This window comes from Lutjanus erythropterus, chromosome 15, assembly GCF_056507025.1.
Source record: "Lutjanus erythropterus isolate fLutEry1 chromosome 15, fLutEry1.hap2, whole genome shotgun sequence".
Lineage (NCBI taxonomy): Eukaryota > Metazoa > Chordata > Actinopteri > Lutjaniformes > Lutjanidae > Lutjanus > Lutjanus erythropterus.
Window position 1 is genome coordinate 16,796,568 of NC_139331.1, and position 17,549 is coordinate 16,814,116.

The window sequence follows — 17,549 nt, forward strand, 5'->3', positions numbered from 1 at the left end:
AATGACTTGCCCGTGCCTTAGCTTGAGTAACCTTATTGTTTCGCGCAAACAGGTAAGTACTGCAGGGGTTAGTGTCAGGGTGGAGAAGGTAGTTACGTTGGAAGAAAACATTAGGAGAAAAAGCGTGAATTTGTTCATTAATTTAGTCTATAATGGAGAATTTCTCATTTTCCCCCACTGTGCAGTCAACATTTACTTCATAATGTAATTTAATGTTATAAAGAAACACTTGATCAGGGGTTTTAACAAATTTAGACACATTTCACCCCCATGCGTTATCACCTATTTGTTAAGTCGTTGATGCTGTTAGAAGTGTTTGGAGGCTGGAGTCTAACATGTATTACACCAAGAGGCAGAGTACACCCGCGAGAGACCACCAGTTTTTCACAGGGCTAACACATGTAGACAAACACGAGACCAGAAACAAGGGCACAGATAGAAGGAATATATTTAAACTGCAAGCCAGTGCTGCTGTTGTTAGCCACATGAGTGATTTTCAGTCTCCACTCTTCCCAAGGGACGCACGCTATCAGAAGGAATCAGGATTCAAATTGAGGTTCGAGGCTACTATTAAGGCTTAATGAATATGTACACAATGGCAGCGACATGTCACATGCATCATTTTCATGTGACACAAAGATAATTTTCTCCTTAATAATTCTGGGATTCAGTGTAATCTTCATGTTGCCGAGCCTCGACTCCCGCATGCGGCTGTGGGAAGCACTGTGTGATAATGCAGTCTGGAAGACTAAACAATAATCAGGGAGCTTTGTTGGGAAATGCGCCCTGGGTGAAGAAGCTAATACTCACTGAGGACCTATGAAGATTTTGAGTTGCTGAGAAAGCTAATTACTCTGATAATTATTCTGTGCATGTGTGAGTGACTATGTGTGCATGTGTTTAAGTGTGTGCATAGGATGTGTGTGTGTTTGTGTGTGTAGTTGTGTCTGTGTATGGGAGATTAATCATAATAGTCAGTCTTATCTGTCTCACAGCTACTCAAATGTGTCAGACAGATTTTTATCAAACACATGAACAACACAGACACATAAACCCTGAGACTGGTTTGCACCAGCAAAGATTAATTTAATCTAAGATTAGTTCTAAGAGTTTTAGAAAACTAGGTTTAAAATAAGTAAAGCAGGATTTAAAATTAGGCACAGCTCTGCGACACAATTAAAAACCGATCTCCATTTATTGATGTAAACCAAATTTTAAGATGAATCGGTATAGAGATGCTTAAAACTTGCTTAAGTTAAAACCAAGAGATAATACATTTGAGTGAGTTAGTAATTGTAGAAGAAGGGGGGAAACAGTTAAGAAGACACTACATTGTTTGTTAGCTAGCTAAAAGGTTAAGTTTAGTTTAGTTAGCCTACTCATGATGGCTTGGCAGAGAAGCTTTAATTTCTCCTCCTTTGACAAAACCTTTCTGGCTGAATTAATGGAGACATATTGCCAAATATTAAAACATTAAAAAACGGACAACAGCACAGTATGGAAAAAGAGACTGCCGGGCAGCAACTTGCAGAGTGTATCAGTGATCTTCATAGCTTAATCTATCTCAAAAAGTCCGCCATTTTAAAAGTTAAGCCCCCTCAAGAGTAATTATTGGATCACCTTTTAAATGGGAGTTTAAGGTTTTGGTGCAACAGAATTAAAAATAAATCAAAGTTTAGAGTAAAAGATAAACTGACGGTTAACAGTGGTTTAAAAATGAATCTCTGTTGGTGCCCAAGAGCCTAAGACAACTACTGTGATCTCCTGTCTGACTAGTCTTTCTCAAAGTTGAAGCTTTTAGGACACTTCAGTCAGCAGCGAACATTTGAAACTGGGAAATAATAAAACACCACAATAATTTAAATTAATGTGACAACACAAAATCAGGAAATCTGTTTGCTGCTGTACATTTTGTGCAGATCGTACTGCAGTTTCTAGCTTCTAGAGAGAATCCCTCATGTTCTTATGCGCTCATTGGACAAACCTGAGCCTTATGAATAACATATCTGAATTTTTAAATTGGGCTGCTACAGCTTGATAGGCAGCACACTGACAAGGTTAGAGGCTCCATTTCCTCCCGTGTTCAAAGGGTCGAGCATGGCAGAAACTCTGCTGAGACTATTTGACTGCAGCATGAATCAGCAGGAAACCCTTACCGTTCACACCAAGCCATTCTCCAACAAAAGGATCCACACAAAGGAGGAGTACATCAAGCACAGACAACAGCTCTGCGTCGTCTGTGCGGAACAACCATAATGAGCTGAATGATCATAAATATCACAGTGTTGCAGCAGTCCAAGAAAAAACTGCTGATAGACAAAGAAGATCATCTGTTGTTCCGTTGTGTGGTGGAATCAAAATTTCACATGAACGCGTTAAGAGGATTAAAGCAGATGTGTGAAAACTCACAGCTAAGATGTGGTGCTTTATAATGAATTTTCACATAACTGCAACAGAATTAAAAGAACATGGAGGGAATAGGAGGACAGATACCTCATAGACTTTAATGGCTCTTAAACAAACCATTTTCATGCTACATTTCAGCATTGCTAAACGGATTCTCCAGTGTATTGATCATTTGTGAATCAGTTAAAATCATAGTTATGCAGTTTGTTAAGAGACAACAGTTTAACACTTTGTCGAAATAGGCTTATTAACTTTCACGCCAAGAGTTTGATGGAAAAATATCAGTCTCATTTCTGTCTATTGATATTATGGCCAGCAGGTGGTTAGCTTAGGTTAACATAAAGACTGACTGGGGAAACAGCTAGCCTGGCTCTGTTCAAAGTTAAAATCCACCAAGTACCACATGTTACTCATCTGTGTTGTGTTGTGTTTCACCTGTACAGCTGAGAAATACTTAAATTACGTAAAACCCCAGAGTGGACCTGAATGCTTGGAAACTTCACAGCTTCTACCATTGCCATCGTAATTGACCAAATCCAACTCGTTCTCATGCCCAACTCATCAAATTCAGGTCCCTACCCCTCAGCATCTTATATAGATGCACACAGTACCTGTTAGTGGTTGAAAGAGATGCATCAGGATTTCAATGTAGGATAAAGAGGAAGTCCACATCAGGAGGAGATGTTGTGGATGGATGGCTTTCACCCAGGAGACCAGGGTTCATGTCTCATGTGAAAACCAACATTTATTTAAAGTTTGAAGGTAAAAAAACATTCCTTGTGCCATGTGACTTTGTCTTGCGAGTTGCTTCAGTGACATCATGTGATGAACGTACCACATCAGTATTCCAGTGCTTCATTTTTGCATTTTTTTTTAAGGGAGGAAGGAGATGTTGCGTTCAGTGTTGCACCAAAAAGACTGATAAAGAGCAAGAACTGGAGCAACTCTGTGGTGTTTAATTTGTCTCAAAACTCAGGCGGCCTATAAACCAGGTGTGTGCATGTGATACAAGTGCACAGAACAGTATTCACGACTGAAGAAGCATCCTCATGAGGGAGCATTCCTGCTCTGCATGCACAAATTTGTACCCCCGACCACTGAGCGTGAGCTCTGCCCCCCTTACAAGCTCACAACTGCTCACTAGTTTGTCAAGTTGATGTTTGAGACTTTGGAGGCAAAAACGGAATAGACAGTAGCTGATGTCTCCCCTCCTGTCCTCATCTCACATAAGACTCATAAGTACAGTAATAGCAGGTAAATTTCACTGAAGCATCAAAGCCCCAACTGGAAGAGGTCACTCAGTAGAGTGCAGATCTCCGCCAGGCAACCCAGAACAAATATTTTGACATAAGCCCTTTCATCAGCAACTTTTTGATTAGTAACCACAGTTTAATCACATATTTTTCTCAGTAACTTCAAGAAATTAAAGACACAAACAAATCAGCGAAATCAAATCAAATTTCCCCACTGTGTTTGTTGCTGGCTTCCACATGATGTTTGGATTTTCATCCCTGCTCACTGCAAGCTTAAGGTATATATACGGCTTATAGCTGCTTTCATCTCTGCAGTGACAGCCAACTTCCACATTGTACTTGATGTTATGAAATCATACTGAATAAATAAGAAAGTATGCTGCTGATCAAGGCGAGGAAGTACCCTTTTATGAGCTCTACAACATCAAAGTAAAAAAAAAAAGATATCATGGCTTCCTCTCTTCAAAAGTCCAGGCTCTCTGCCTCAGTCTGAGGAAAGCAACCACCTGCTGGCAGCTGCTCAGCCCGGGAATCTGTGCAGCTATCCTAGATAATTTAGGAGTTAAGAGTATTCTCAAGGCATAAATATATCGCTGCATAAGTCTAAGTCGTCCTCCTAAAAATAGAATTAGATTTGCATCACAGGATTTTCATACAGTTGAGGCCGAGTTTTCACTCGGAGCAGTTTTTATGCCGACAACCCTGATTAGCTCTCAGAGCAGCAACGATAGAGGTGGTGGTTCTGGTACAAAATGTCCTGTTGAGACCTCTGTAGGTGTAGGAGGCCTAATGCAGTGAATCATCTGTGGTGGGAGGTTCCCAGCTGATCAACACAAAGACAATACGCTCCCTCTAATTGATGTTGTTTTTGTGCAGTTGATTTTATAGGAGGGTTCGACTCATACGGTTACCAGGGGCCTCAGAAGACCTCCCACCTCCAACTACAGCCCATGTACATGTAAGTATAGTTATACTCTGTCTGCATATCTATCTGCAAATACCATGATGACATACTTAAAAAAAATAGCAATAAGAAATGTAAACAAAACCTCAGAGAATCAACATAGTCTGTCTTTCTCAAATTAAAAACACTAAAATTTGGTTGACTTAAAAATGGAGGAAGGAAAATAAAAGAAAGTCAGCACAATTTCAGAGGAATTTGTAAATTAAGATACAAAAAAGAGTGGGGACCAATGCTAAGAGTCATTGTATTATAATCAAGGGAGCTACTTTATGGAACAATTTTAATGACGAAATGAAAACATGAAAAACATCAAATAAGTTTAAATGCATGAATGTTTTTTTTAAACATACTGCATGCATATGGGATATATGATCAGTGATGAGTGATTTGTGTTTGTTTTATTGTCATCATTTATTCTTGCTGTGTTTTCAGTGCTTACTTTTGTTTGATTTGATTGATATAATTGAGTTGTGTCTGACGAACATGGATGAAAAGCCGGAATATTCATGTTTAATACAGTTTCATCATGAAATATGAAAATGTGTAGGTAGATTTGATAAGTAATCACTTCTTTCTACTCCTTTTCAGACATTGATATTTATTATGAGTTTCCTGGATGATTCCTTAAGTTCATTGGTTATTCTTGTTTTGTGTTTTCTTACTTATATTTTTATTTTTATAAGTGTTCAAAATAAAATCTTATAAATCTATTCTAATCTATTATTATACATGATATTAGTAAATATGAGGATAAAGTAGCATATAATGTGCTAAATGGCAAAAATCAAAAAATCCACTTTTCATTCCTCACCGCCTTGAATCTTCCTAACAGCAAAGAAATACACTCCAGATCCTGAGGCCAGCCCCATCATCAACAGCACACTGTGTTTAGGGACTCGTTTTCATCTGTTTGATATCTTGAGTTCTGCAGTCAGGATGATATAAGCACATTCCCGCTGTATCAGCATAAGACCTTATCATTTATCAGCCCAAGGTCTCATCAGTTATCACCGTTGTAGGGCTTTCATCAATCCCCTTGTAACTAAAGGTGGGGTATGTGATGAAGGCTGCAGTATCCTTGATGTCATTCTTGCTGAAGCTGTGTTTTATAATTAGCTAATTTACCCACATTGACTGAAAAGGGCGTCCTCCTGAGAAATACTCTTATGAAACAGGACTGGGTTGCACCAACAAATGTTAATTTAATCTAAGATTAGTTCTGATCAGAGTTTGCCAAAACTAGGTTTACAATCAGTACATCCAGATTTAAATTTAAGCAGAGGTCTGTTGAAAATTTTAAAACTAATCTCACGTTATTAGCCATTTAAACCAGGATTAATTAGAGTTGCTTGCTGACCCAAATGAAAATAAAGAAATAAAAAATAAATTTGAGTAGTGTGAGGACCTAGTAAATGTAAAAGGGGGAAAAACAAAAATGAAACAAAACAAGTAAGCTAAAAACTTAGAAAACAACTACAACATGTTCGCTATTGTCCGCTGATTGAAGGTCAGGTTTAGTTTTTTAGTCCACAAAACACAGCTGGAGTTTCACAGGAAAACAGTGTTGCAGAGTTTCCCAAACAATGTAAGTGAATGGTGACCAGTTTTCAAGCGGAAAAAACAACCAAAAAGAAGCCACTTGCACACACACACCGTCACACTACACACTCACAGTTCAGACGGTGTGCACATGTGTACATGTGGCTCCAAGCCAAGGATCTACAGTGAAAAGTCAGGCTAAAAACATGGTGTAAATGCCCTTTAAGTCAACTTGGCATGTTGGCATTTGAATCCAATCAGCGTGAGGGTCAGTATATAACGACTAAATTTTCATTTTTGGGTAAACTATCCCTGTAAAAAAGTGTTATATGTTGTTTACTAGCTAGCTAAAATGTTTGTTTTTTTTTAAATTTGTTGGTCAAATTATCAGCTGGAGTGAAAGAAAGAACAGATGCATCATAAATCTCAATTAGGTTGAGGTGGTGCCTCAGTTTTGTTTTGTTATTTTTTTGCTTCAAGGAACTTCTTATTTATTTATTAAACTTATTTGTCTCAATCCATCTGAAAAACGGCAGCCATTCTAAATGTTAAACCTCCTCAAGTTTAAAGTTTTTGGTACCACATAATTTATTTTAATCTAGGATTAGAGTAAAAGCTAAACAGAGGTTCAAAGACAGGTTTAAATTTAATCTTAATTTTAAACTAATTTAAAAGTTTGGTGTAACATAATTTTAAGTTAAATGGTGATTTAATTAGTTTTAGTCCATTCCAGTATATATATTTCGTGAGACTGAAACCATAGATTCCAGTTTCACGGAGACCTTCAGCTATTCTTAGGCAGTAGAGCCAACAGGGTAACACAAAATGATTCTGAGTCCGGGCTGAGACAGCCCTGCATCAATCTCACTGTCTCACTTTGTCCAGTGGAAAACACCCAGCAATACAGCAAAAGGCTACACCACTGTAACAAACAGCAATACGCAATAATGGTGATTCCACTGATGTGCAGCGGACAGGTGATCAATAACTGTTTTTATTAGAGAAAAGAGCCGGAGCAAATTAGAGAAGAGATACAAACGGACAGAGCAAGAGACAGAGACAGAGAAATTGAGATCAAGATGGAAGAGAGGGCAGTAGAAACAGGGGATGAAAAGAAACACAGAGTGATGGATGAAACGTAACACTAAACAAAGAAGAAAGGCAATAAAGGGCCATTCTGTAGTTTTATATGTCCCCTGTGGAAGTCATAACACAGATCATAAATCATCGACCCCCAAGATAATGGCTGCAAACACAAACACACACACACTCGCACAGGAGCTGAAGCGTGAATGCACATATTCACACACACACAGATGCACACACCCTCAGATCTGCAAACTGTACACACAAAACACCTACGCACACACAGTAAATGTGCTGATAGACATCTTGTGCTTGCACATTAATGTACGCTCACATATAGACACACACACACTTATGTGCACACACACACACACACACTCGCACAAACATCATCAATATGCTATCATTGTTCCCCAGCTGTTGTCCTTTCACTTTGGTGTTTATTGGCTCTGGCCAGGGGGACCAATAAAGAAGCATCAGCTGTACTGTCCCAATGGAAATCTCTCCTGCCTGCCTTTCAAGACACACACGCAACCACCCACACACACACACACACACAAGTAACAATTACCGCCTCCAGATTTTGTAGAAATATGCACTTATTCTTTTTTTAGAAGAAAAAAAAACTTAAATAAATTTATATAAAAGCACGTGTTTGTCCAAGTGCATTCTAATGACAGTAACAAAGTTGGTCATAATCCCAAACACAACCTAAAAATAAAACAATATAACAGAAGCTTTATTTCTGTACTTCTTGTTACACCCTCATGATTAAGCTCTTGGTTTCACTTGTAGTTGGTTGGTTTTCATCAAAGCTAAAAAAACAAATATGATACAGTACTCTGTTGATGGAGAAAATTAATTACACATACTAAAAGTAGGGTAGATTGGTTTTAGTACTACAACAGGAAATTTTACCTAAGAAAAGTACAGGTATGTTTGAGCTGTCACAAAGTCTGGGAAGCAAACTCAGTGCTGCAGGAATGAGTCTGAACACCCAGAAATTAGTTAGCATATTAGCACCTTCAGTTCCCGTGTCTTGAAGTCAATAGGTTTTTGGTTAGATGCCTGAAGTAAGGTGGTTGACGCAAGCTCATGAAATATTCACGTTTTGTTCTACAACTTGAAATACATCAGAAAATATCCAACTTGTGAAGTTTGAAGCTTTTAAGTTTCTTGAAAAGGCAGTTGCTCACAAGTGGCTAAATGAGACTACAGAGAGTGCCTGGGCCATTAAACTTCAGTTTGTTTATAGCCTAACGTCAGCTTTTTACTTCTGGCGATTGCATTTACACTTTATAAAATCATAAAAGAGTTGTTCATTTGTCTTGTGGAACAAAACATGTATCATAAATTTTCTGCTCTAATGGAAAAATCCCATCGGATATTTGTAGAGGGAATTAGAGTGATGGTAATTAGTGGGTTGGCTCACAAAAATACCTCGACTCTGCAGCACTCTATAAAGGCTACATTGGTATCAGTGATATAGAAGTTTATTTGTGCAAGTAAGAGAGAATATGCAACTTTTTCTCAATAGCAGCCACAGCAGCTACATGCTAGTTATACAATAATGCTAAATGCTAAACTACAAAAACTCCTATAATTGCTTCTCTTTAGCATTTAGCTAAAATGCTAAGCTACTGTAACAGTAGCACAAGTGAAGAAGAGTCAAGCTCTGTGAAGCTAACTTAGTCATGTCCATTATGTAGCAATATTTTTTTGTTTGCTAACATTAGTGATCATAAACTACTGGTTGCAACAACATTTTTTCTTGCTTTTCCTGTTTTTTTGTTTGTTTGTTTTTTTTATTGTTTTTTTGCTGTCAATAATTTGGCTGAAAGTACCACAGCCAGTACACCCATATGGGTGTTAATCTGTCTCTTGAGTATTATTATCTTTTATAAAATACACAGTGCCTCTGATGTCCTCATCAGGCAACATTATGTTGTTCGCCTTATTTGAATGAGTGGATTACTTTATCAAGGACGATGCTGAGCAAATGCACTGCTAAGCATTTCATCATAAACCTCATAATCTTTACTGTTCTCAATTAGGCTTCAACTTTCTCAAGCAGCTTTAAAGTGGACAGTATGACAATGTTACATATATTGTGTGTTGTTTATGTGGTCATTCTGAGGCTCAACATGCCTCCTGTTTATGACTTTGCAGTACATTTGCATAAACATTTACCTTTAAATCTATACTTATGCAATAAAAGGGATTCAGGCATTTATTGTATAACTGTCTCCTCTGCTCTTCTCTCTTCATACAGGTCAAAGTAAACCCAGGAGCTACTTCAGGAGTGCTGCCTTACCAATCAACACTGCTTGACATCCTGCTTTTACTACTCCAACTGTCTTTTAATAAACAACCACCGAGACACAGACAAGTAGACAGGATACCGAAGATATTATGCGTCTCAACCTACAGATCCCCTCCAGTACTTGGTCAGATTGCTTCCTTTCTCTGCTTGTCTGCTGTTTTAAATGGAGTCAGGTCCGTTCCTGATGAAATACTGGCCTCGTGTGGTCGAACACAGTAACTGCAGGACATGTGTGCCACCACACCAGTACAGGCAGCAGCTCCAGCAACAACTGCATTTTTTTTTTTTTTTTTTTTGGTCTCTGAGGAACGCAATCAGGAGCCAATGACTTGCTTGCTTCCTCTTGTGCCGTCGGGTATCTGCATTGTGAAGGAAACCAAAGAGGCCACGACTCATTGGTGAATTACTGACGCGTTTCTTCAGGCCTCTGAGGAGAAGTCATAGAGCTCTGCTGTCAGAGATATGTTAATATCGAGCCCAAGCTCAAGTGTTGTGGAATCTAACAGCTCTCATGTGCAGATATGCCCGACCAAAGAGTGTAAAAAAACCCAGAGAGATGAGCGTCTCTTAACGGTCTCTGGAGATTTTTGCTCTTTGTGCCTGGACTTCCAACCATCATCAAGCATCTACTAACAAGACTACCGATACAGGAATGTCAAATGTCTTTTTTCTAACTTTTTGGTGCATTTGGGTGACAAAGCAGTGGTAGAAGTCATGGGCTGGATGTGCTGCACATTTTATTCTGTTGTTTCATCCAAAACATTGAATGTTAAATAACAGTGTGATGTGTAGATTAACATTTCATATGTGCATGTGTACAAGAAACAGACACATTCACATACATTAAATAATGCATATGTGAATCCACACATGCATGCACACGCATACACACACACACACACACACATAACAGATGTATTACCACTTTTTACTACTAATGTGAAGCTTAATGTTTACAATAGACATTCAGTCTGCCAGGACAGAAAGACTGGACACTTGAGAGACAGATGTAACAGGTAGACAAACGGAGACAGACAGGAGAGACATTTTTTTTTAGCTGCAGCATCCCAAAGGCCACAGGGTGTTTTCTGCTATGTTAATCCAGACGGGGCAGTCATTCCAGATGTGTCTTTTGGTCTCTTCCTGTCTAAATATTTTGTCTTCCATCTGAGAAAGACTGGCAGAGGTAGATAGAGACAGAACATGACAAAGAAAACAGCCACCGAAGAGGGATTGAGGTCAGTCAACAGTCCTTTTGTAGCTCTCAATGCCAAGCTTCTGCTGTCACTCGTTCATCTCTTTCAGCAGGTAAATTTCTCCCTTTTTCTGCAGCCCAATCTGCAGCATCCACCTCTTCCTAATATCAGAAATAGTTCAAGAGCAGCCAAAAATAAAGAGAAAAGACACACCCTTTACAGAATGACAATCACAGTCAGAGTGGCCTGAATCTCGTTATTTTTTTTTACCATAAAAATCTGACAAAAATCTGACAAATGGCTGTTGTCATCATAAGGGAAGCAGAAGCTTCTAAGTCAGATTATTTGATTAATTATTTACTGTTTTGATTTGAGTAGAAATTAAATGACAGAGGCTGAATCTTCGATGACACGTCTGCCCTCGCCTGCTGGCTAACGAGGACAAACATTATACCAGAGACATGCCAGATGAGACTTGGCAGCAAACTTCCCCTCTGTTCTTCACCTCACTGCTCAAATTTTAATGTTCAAAGTGCCAACTATATCACCACAAGGATATCTGTAGAGCCTGGTTTCTGAAAGCCACGCAGACTGGGACCAAAAATAATGGGTCTCAGGTTATTACAAAAAAAAAATCAAGTTTGCATTCCAGGCAGCCAGCAGGTTTTTTTTTTTCTTATTTTATTCTGCTCTGAAAAAGCAACTGATTCCCTCTGGAAATGTGACTAAATGTGTTGCATTTGTGTTGAAATCGCTGGACCAAAACGTTTGAGGCCTTTTCTGTCAACCAAGGAACATTTCTCGGTGGCTTCTCGTTACTAAAGGATGGACTAACAGACTGTTTCCTCCTCTACAAACTGATCTCAAAGTCCAGCTTCCACCCCCGTCTGCCACTTATCATGTTTTGTAACAAAACTCTGCAGGTTTGCGTTCAGAGTCGCTGCCCTGTGAGGCTCCACTGACAGTTATTCTGGAGGGACAGAAACAACATTTTGTGTGTTTGCATGAGTCGTTGCGTATTTAATCTCATGCTGCGTGTGACTAACTACTAGCTACTTAAAAATGGGAACTGTTTGGTTTGTTGAATGCTCCTCAGCTCTCTTCAAAGAGTCCTAAATGTGAACTTTGTGATTTTTCTATAAATAACACTGAAGTCTGAAACGTCTGCCGAGTAAAAGGAGTAAAAATAGCTACTACAATGTAAAACGATGAAATGTAACTTTGAACTTCTAGACGTTTTTTAATCAACATGTGGCCGTGTTTACTGTTTTTTCTAGTTGACTACTAATGTATGATGTTGTGTACAAGTGGGACTACTATGTTTTATTTCTTCTAATTGTACAGTGTATTTGAAATGAGAGTAAAAGAGGAAGGAAAGAGAATTAGTTGCACTATAGTCTGTAATTCTTTCATTAGCCATTCTGTCAGGGCTGCAAATTCACTTTCACTTCAGCACCTGATTTTTAATTAACTTTACAATATTCATTTATATTTAAATTATCAACCAACACCACACATTGTTTTTGTAATAAATCAAATGACTGTGGATAAAGTGTCTTTTTTCAAAATTCAAATCAGGCGCTAATGCAGTGAAAAGGGTCACACATCCATTATTTAGCAGCTTAATTGAAAAAGATAGTTGGTCGTGTCAATAGCAAATGACACACTATGAATTTATTTGTTAATTTATTTGTCTTAATGAGTTGATCAATTCAGTATCACCTGACCGACCATCAATCCAGCAGATATAACAACAGACTGAGGCAATTACTCACGAAATCAGAAAGGATTTCAGATATATAATGTGACTAAAGTGTGTGTGTGTGTGTGTGTGTGTGTGTGTGTGTGTGTATGTGTGCGAGTGTGTGTGTCAGACTTTGTACTGCAGCACATTGTACTTTTCTGTGTCATGGTGAACTGAACAACACTGAACCCAGAACCTGTGAAGCCACAACCACAACCCAATTTAAACAGAAGGGAAATTCATTAGATTGTCAATGAACAGCAATAACGCAATAATATGTTTTAAAGTAATCATTGAAAGACAGAATCTTCACAGATGAACATTTATCTTTATCTTCACAGTGGCTTGATCACATCTAGACTTTGGAACAGTCAATAGAGCTTTTGTCTGTAGCTGTGAGAAGGCACATCTGTACAGAGAGAGTTAAACATTTCCAGAAGAAGCTGGTGCTGTTATTTTGTTGAGTTGTGTCAATAAATATTCAGTCAAGCCACAAAACAAAAAAAATCTAAATTGTTGTCAGACAATTGCTTAGGGCTTCTGAGACAGTGTTTCGGTCAGTGAGTTCTGCCTCGCTTGCTCTCCACACGGACTGTTAACCAACATACAACCAATATTCGGAGGTCTTACAATAACAAAATCTTGTCCCTTGTTTTTGCATTCATTTGCAGATATCTGCGTATGGAGATTGCATCCACTTCAACTCAGTACTAAAAAGTAACCAAAACTGATGTTGGATCCCATGACTTATTAAAGAAGCTGACTGAGACTGAGAATAAGTTTTAAAGTCTAAAAGGTTTGTCATTGGTGCTTGTGCTTGTTATTAAATAAGGAAATACAGCTATAAATGGCCAAGGTTATGTCAATAATTGCATTACATGGTCAAGTAGGAATAACATGCAAGAGAAAAGTGTATAGGATCCAGGATAGAGCCCTGAGGGTCTCCACAGCTCAGCTCAGCTTACCTATTTAAGTAAGTAGATAACAACTGAAATTGTGTTCCTTTTTCTTTATTTTACTCAAACAAAATCGAGCTGTGTTAGAGGAGAGAATGCAATAACACATAATCATAAAACATGTCACTGACATCCAATCTCTGGCTCTGGGTTGATTTGTTAATGTTCACCACTGACTATAACCATCTCTGTTGGTTTAACTCCTTCTCTTTTCATGATGGTTTTCCCGCAGGTGACTGACTGTACATAAACTAGACAGTTGGGAATAAAGTAGACAGTGGAGAAGGAACGTCTGTTGTGTCCTCTGTTCTCTGACACATTTTTACACATTGTTGTGACTTACTTTCAGTTATTTCTTTTGGGGTTGAGGGTGTCTTTTGTTGTCCAGCCAAACATTTTCCACTTTCTAAAATGAGTGAAACGAGGCTAAACCTGTTGAAACAGGATCCTAAAAGACGGCCAAGGGCAACATTCAAAAACCTTGATCGCTTTCTCTTTCAGTTGATTTACACATCCTGACCAGTCATAGAGTATAATTGCACACACACACACACACACACACACACACACACACACACACACACACACACACACACACACACACAGAGTCATTTCCAGGAAGCACCATTGTTCATTTGCTTAAACATACCGGTAATCAGTATGAGAAGTAGAGTGGGTGGTATTTCTACATCCTCATCTAGCGCTCAAAGGTAAATTCAGTGTTTACTGCTACAGTAATCCCTGAGAATAATGGTGTTTAAGTAAAACATAAAACATCTCCCCAATTAAAACTAAAAACCTCTAAAGTAAGAAAGAAAAGCCCTCTTTATGCAGATGCATTACACTGAGTTTTTTTTTTTTAAGTTATGTTTTTGGGCTTTTTTGCCTTTATTGGATAGGACAGCTGAAGAGCAGACAGGAAACAGGGTGAAGAGAGGGGAGGATGACATGCAGCAAAGGGCTGGGAGTCGAACCAGCAGCCGCTGCAGAGGACTAACAGCCTCAGTATGGGGCGGACGCTACCAACTGAGCTATAGGGGCGCCCCTACACTCAGTTTAAGATGGAGTAAATGCTCAAGATTGGAAATAGTTTAAATATTTATTTGCAGCCTGCAGAGCATCCCCACTTTTTGACCTGTTTAATGTGGACTAGCACACTCCAGAAAATGCCTGATGGGTTTTCTGGCTCTTTGTAATAAGCTGAGACTTGCGATTGTAAAGGCTTTTTAACATTGTTGGCATTCTCCACTAAAAACCAATTGGGCACAGCCAGGACAAGCAAACTAATTACCGCGTGGCTTGCGCCCTATGGCATTAATGAGGAATTGTAACAGAGCTAACAACCCATTTAACAGGCGCCCTAGTTAGATTTATTTGAAAGTTGTGCCAACAGCATTGAACTAAAAATGTGTCCATCCAAATTACTCACATTCTTATGTGTTCAAGTGTCACTTTCCCTGTCGAAATGAAATTAATTCTGGTTAAAGGGGTGATTTACTGGAGAAGAGGATTGTGTGTGTGATGCCGTGAAAAGTAATAGATCCACAACCTTTCAAAAACTATATGTAGCCTAGAACCAGCATGCCATTACAAAATACTACCACTAACAATGATATAATAGAAACACTAATACTAGCACAATGTAATTTCCTCTACTACATTTTTTCTAGGAGATGAAGACTTCTTCAGGGGACAGATTGAGTGCCTTGCTGAAGATCAGCAGCAGGGCAGATGTGCATGCATGGCTGAAAGGTTTTGCACCACTCGAGTATACAACCGTCAGACTTTATTTGTATTATAGTACTTTTGTAGTAGTTATGATGCATACAAAATGTAACACAAAGTGCTTCACATAATAAAACAATAACCCAGAAGAGCACTCTTTAAACACAGAAACTGAAGAAATGCTGTCATAAGTGAGGAAACACCAGACGCAGGATAAAAAAAAAAAAAGGTAAATCAAGTAAAACACATCACTCAGTAAATAAAAATCCCAGTAGATAAAGTTTTAAATAAAATCAAGGGCACAAAATAAAATAGAGGAAAAATAGAAGATATGCATTTAAATGATTAATAGCAGGAAAGGCACAGGTGCAACAGATAATATTAAACATAACCTGGTTCCAGGGTCCTGGTATTGTGCTTACCGGCTCCCTGGCATGGCTTACTGGGATATTTTGGATGGATCTGAACCATTGTTAGTGAAATTTGCTTCAGCTGTGCTTTTCCTGCTATGACAAGTCAGACTGTCGACTGTGAAAACCTGTCTATTGCCAAGAAAAGCAACAGCAGCAATAACTGAAATTTTTATACCTAGAAATGAGTGATATAACTGCAGTTTGGGGTTTTTACATAGTTCTACTTCAGTGTAAAGATTCACTTGACCTTAGAAACAGAAGTTTGACAAAACAATCCTTGCACAAGGTCCACTTACTAACTTTTTCTGCAGCTTTCAACTACATCTCACAGTCCCTGTAGAGTTTGCTCAGTTGTCATAGAGATGTCACAGTTCAGAACATGTGAGGTCACACGATGACAGCTGAGCCATCTCCATGACAACTGTGCAAACTTCATCTGGTGGGTGAAAGCCCCTGGAAAAGTAATTAAGTGGACCTCATGGACTTATGATTGTTTAGTCAAATTTATACTTAAACCTGAAAAACAAAATGTAAACATTCAAACAGCTTTTGAATTTCACTGAATAACAAGTAAGTAATTCAAGTTGCATTGTGTTACGACACACTTCTACCATTGCCTCTAAACATTTCAATACAATTGATAATAAATAATTGAAATCTTTAATAAAGCTGCTGTTAAGTGGAAGACCAGCTAATGAGCTCCAAACTGCAGACATTACTGTGCAGCCTTGGACACATCTCATCCATGATAACAGACGATATTAAGCATTAATAGCACACAAATTATGTATTTTATGTATGAGGCAGTTATCTTTACCAGAAATCACTGCAGCCCTGTTGCCATAACTTTGTCCCATGACGAAAATTAGATCCAAGTGCTCTATTGAGTCCTCACACTCCTCAGTACAGTGCACACAGTTTTCTGTGCCATTATACTTCCTGGCCCCACGTTTACTATGTGGTCATTTAAATTATTCTAGGGATATGCAATATATTTAAGTCTTGTGATAAGATTTTGATCCAAGGGCTCTTCTCATGCCAAGGACCTGAAGTTTAGGTAATAAAGCAGGATCCATTGTTATGTAGCTGGACAATGCTGACGATGATCTATGAGTCTGTTGTCTGTTGCCCATGCTATCCCGTTGGTGCGGCAGGTTGAAGGTAACAGACACCAACAGACTCAACAGACTGATCCGTACGACCAGTGACGTTGTAGGGTTGAAGGTGGATTCTCTTACAGTATTGTCAGCGAGGAGAATGCTGTCCAAGTCACGATTCCACTGAGACGCACCACACGGTCACAGGAGGTCCTTCCTGCCTGTGGGCACCCAACTTCACAACTCCTCCCTCGTGTCAGACACTCTGAGTCACACTGGCCCCTGGGCTTATTTTACTCTTGTCAGCAGCTACAACATAATTATTTATTATTTATATTTCCAACTGTGCAATACTGACTTCTCATTACAATAAGTTGGTGCAGTAACTCAGTTGTATTATACTTGTAATACTCTGCATTAAACATTTTTCACAGCAGCTGTTTTACATAAATGAATCGGGTAAACAGAGGTGCTACCAATGATTCTAATGAAGGTCCTGTTCTACTGGTCAAACCAAATCTACTGCTATTGTGCATGTTTGCTCTGCTGCACTAAATGAAACAGTATCTTAGTATCATGAGAAGCAGCTGTATTTACCCTGCTATTTCATGTCAATATGGCTGCCATGAGAAAAGGTCTATAATTCAACTGTGCAATACATACAGAATATATTTGTACATAATTCTTGCATTTCTAATTTTGTCATGCTTCTGTTTTGTCTATTTTTTTATTGATGTTACATAACCTGCTGTGCTTCTTATTTGTCATGCATTTTTGTTATATAATTTTTTGTCATGTATTGAAGAATAAAACACATATTTTTAGTTTACACACTTGCTATTTCCCA

At 38.6% G+C, this 17,549-nt stretch overlaps 1 protein-coding gene across 1 annotated transcript in view; it reads left to right on the forward strand.

Moving 5' to 3' along the window:
* The window catches only part of nkain2 (sodium/potassium transporting ATPase interacting 2), a 116,295-nt gene extending 104,143 nt beyond the window's left edge, over window positions 1-12,152 (forward strand). The window contains exons 6-7 of the mRNA XM_084737450.1: window positions 4,536-4,617; window positions 9,521-12,152. Of these exons, the coding sequence (XP_084593576.1) occupies window positions 4,536-4,617; window positions 9,521-9,530 (92 nt within the window). The 3' untranslated portion in view covers window positions 9,531-12,152. The remainder of the gene's footprint in view (window positions 1-4,535; window positions 4,618-9,520) is intronic.
* Window positions 12,153-17,549: the final 5,397 nt, after the last annotated feature.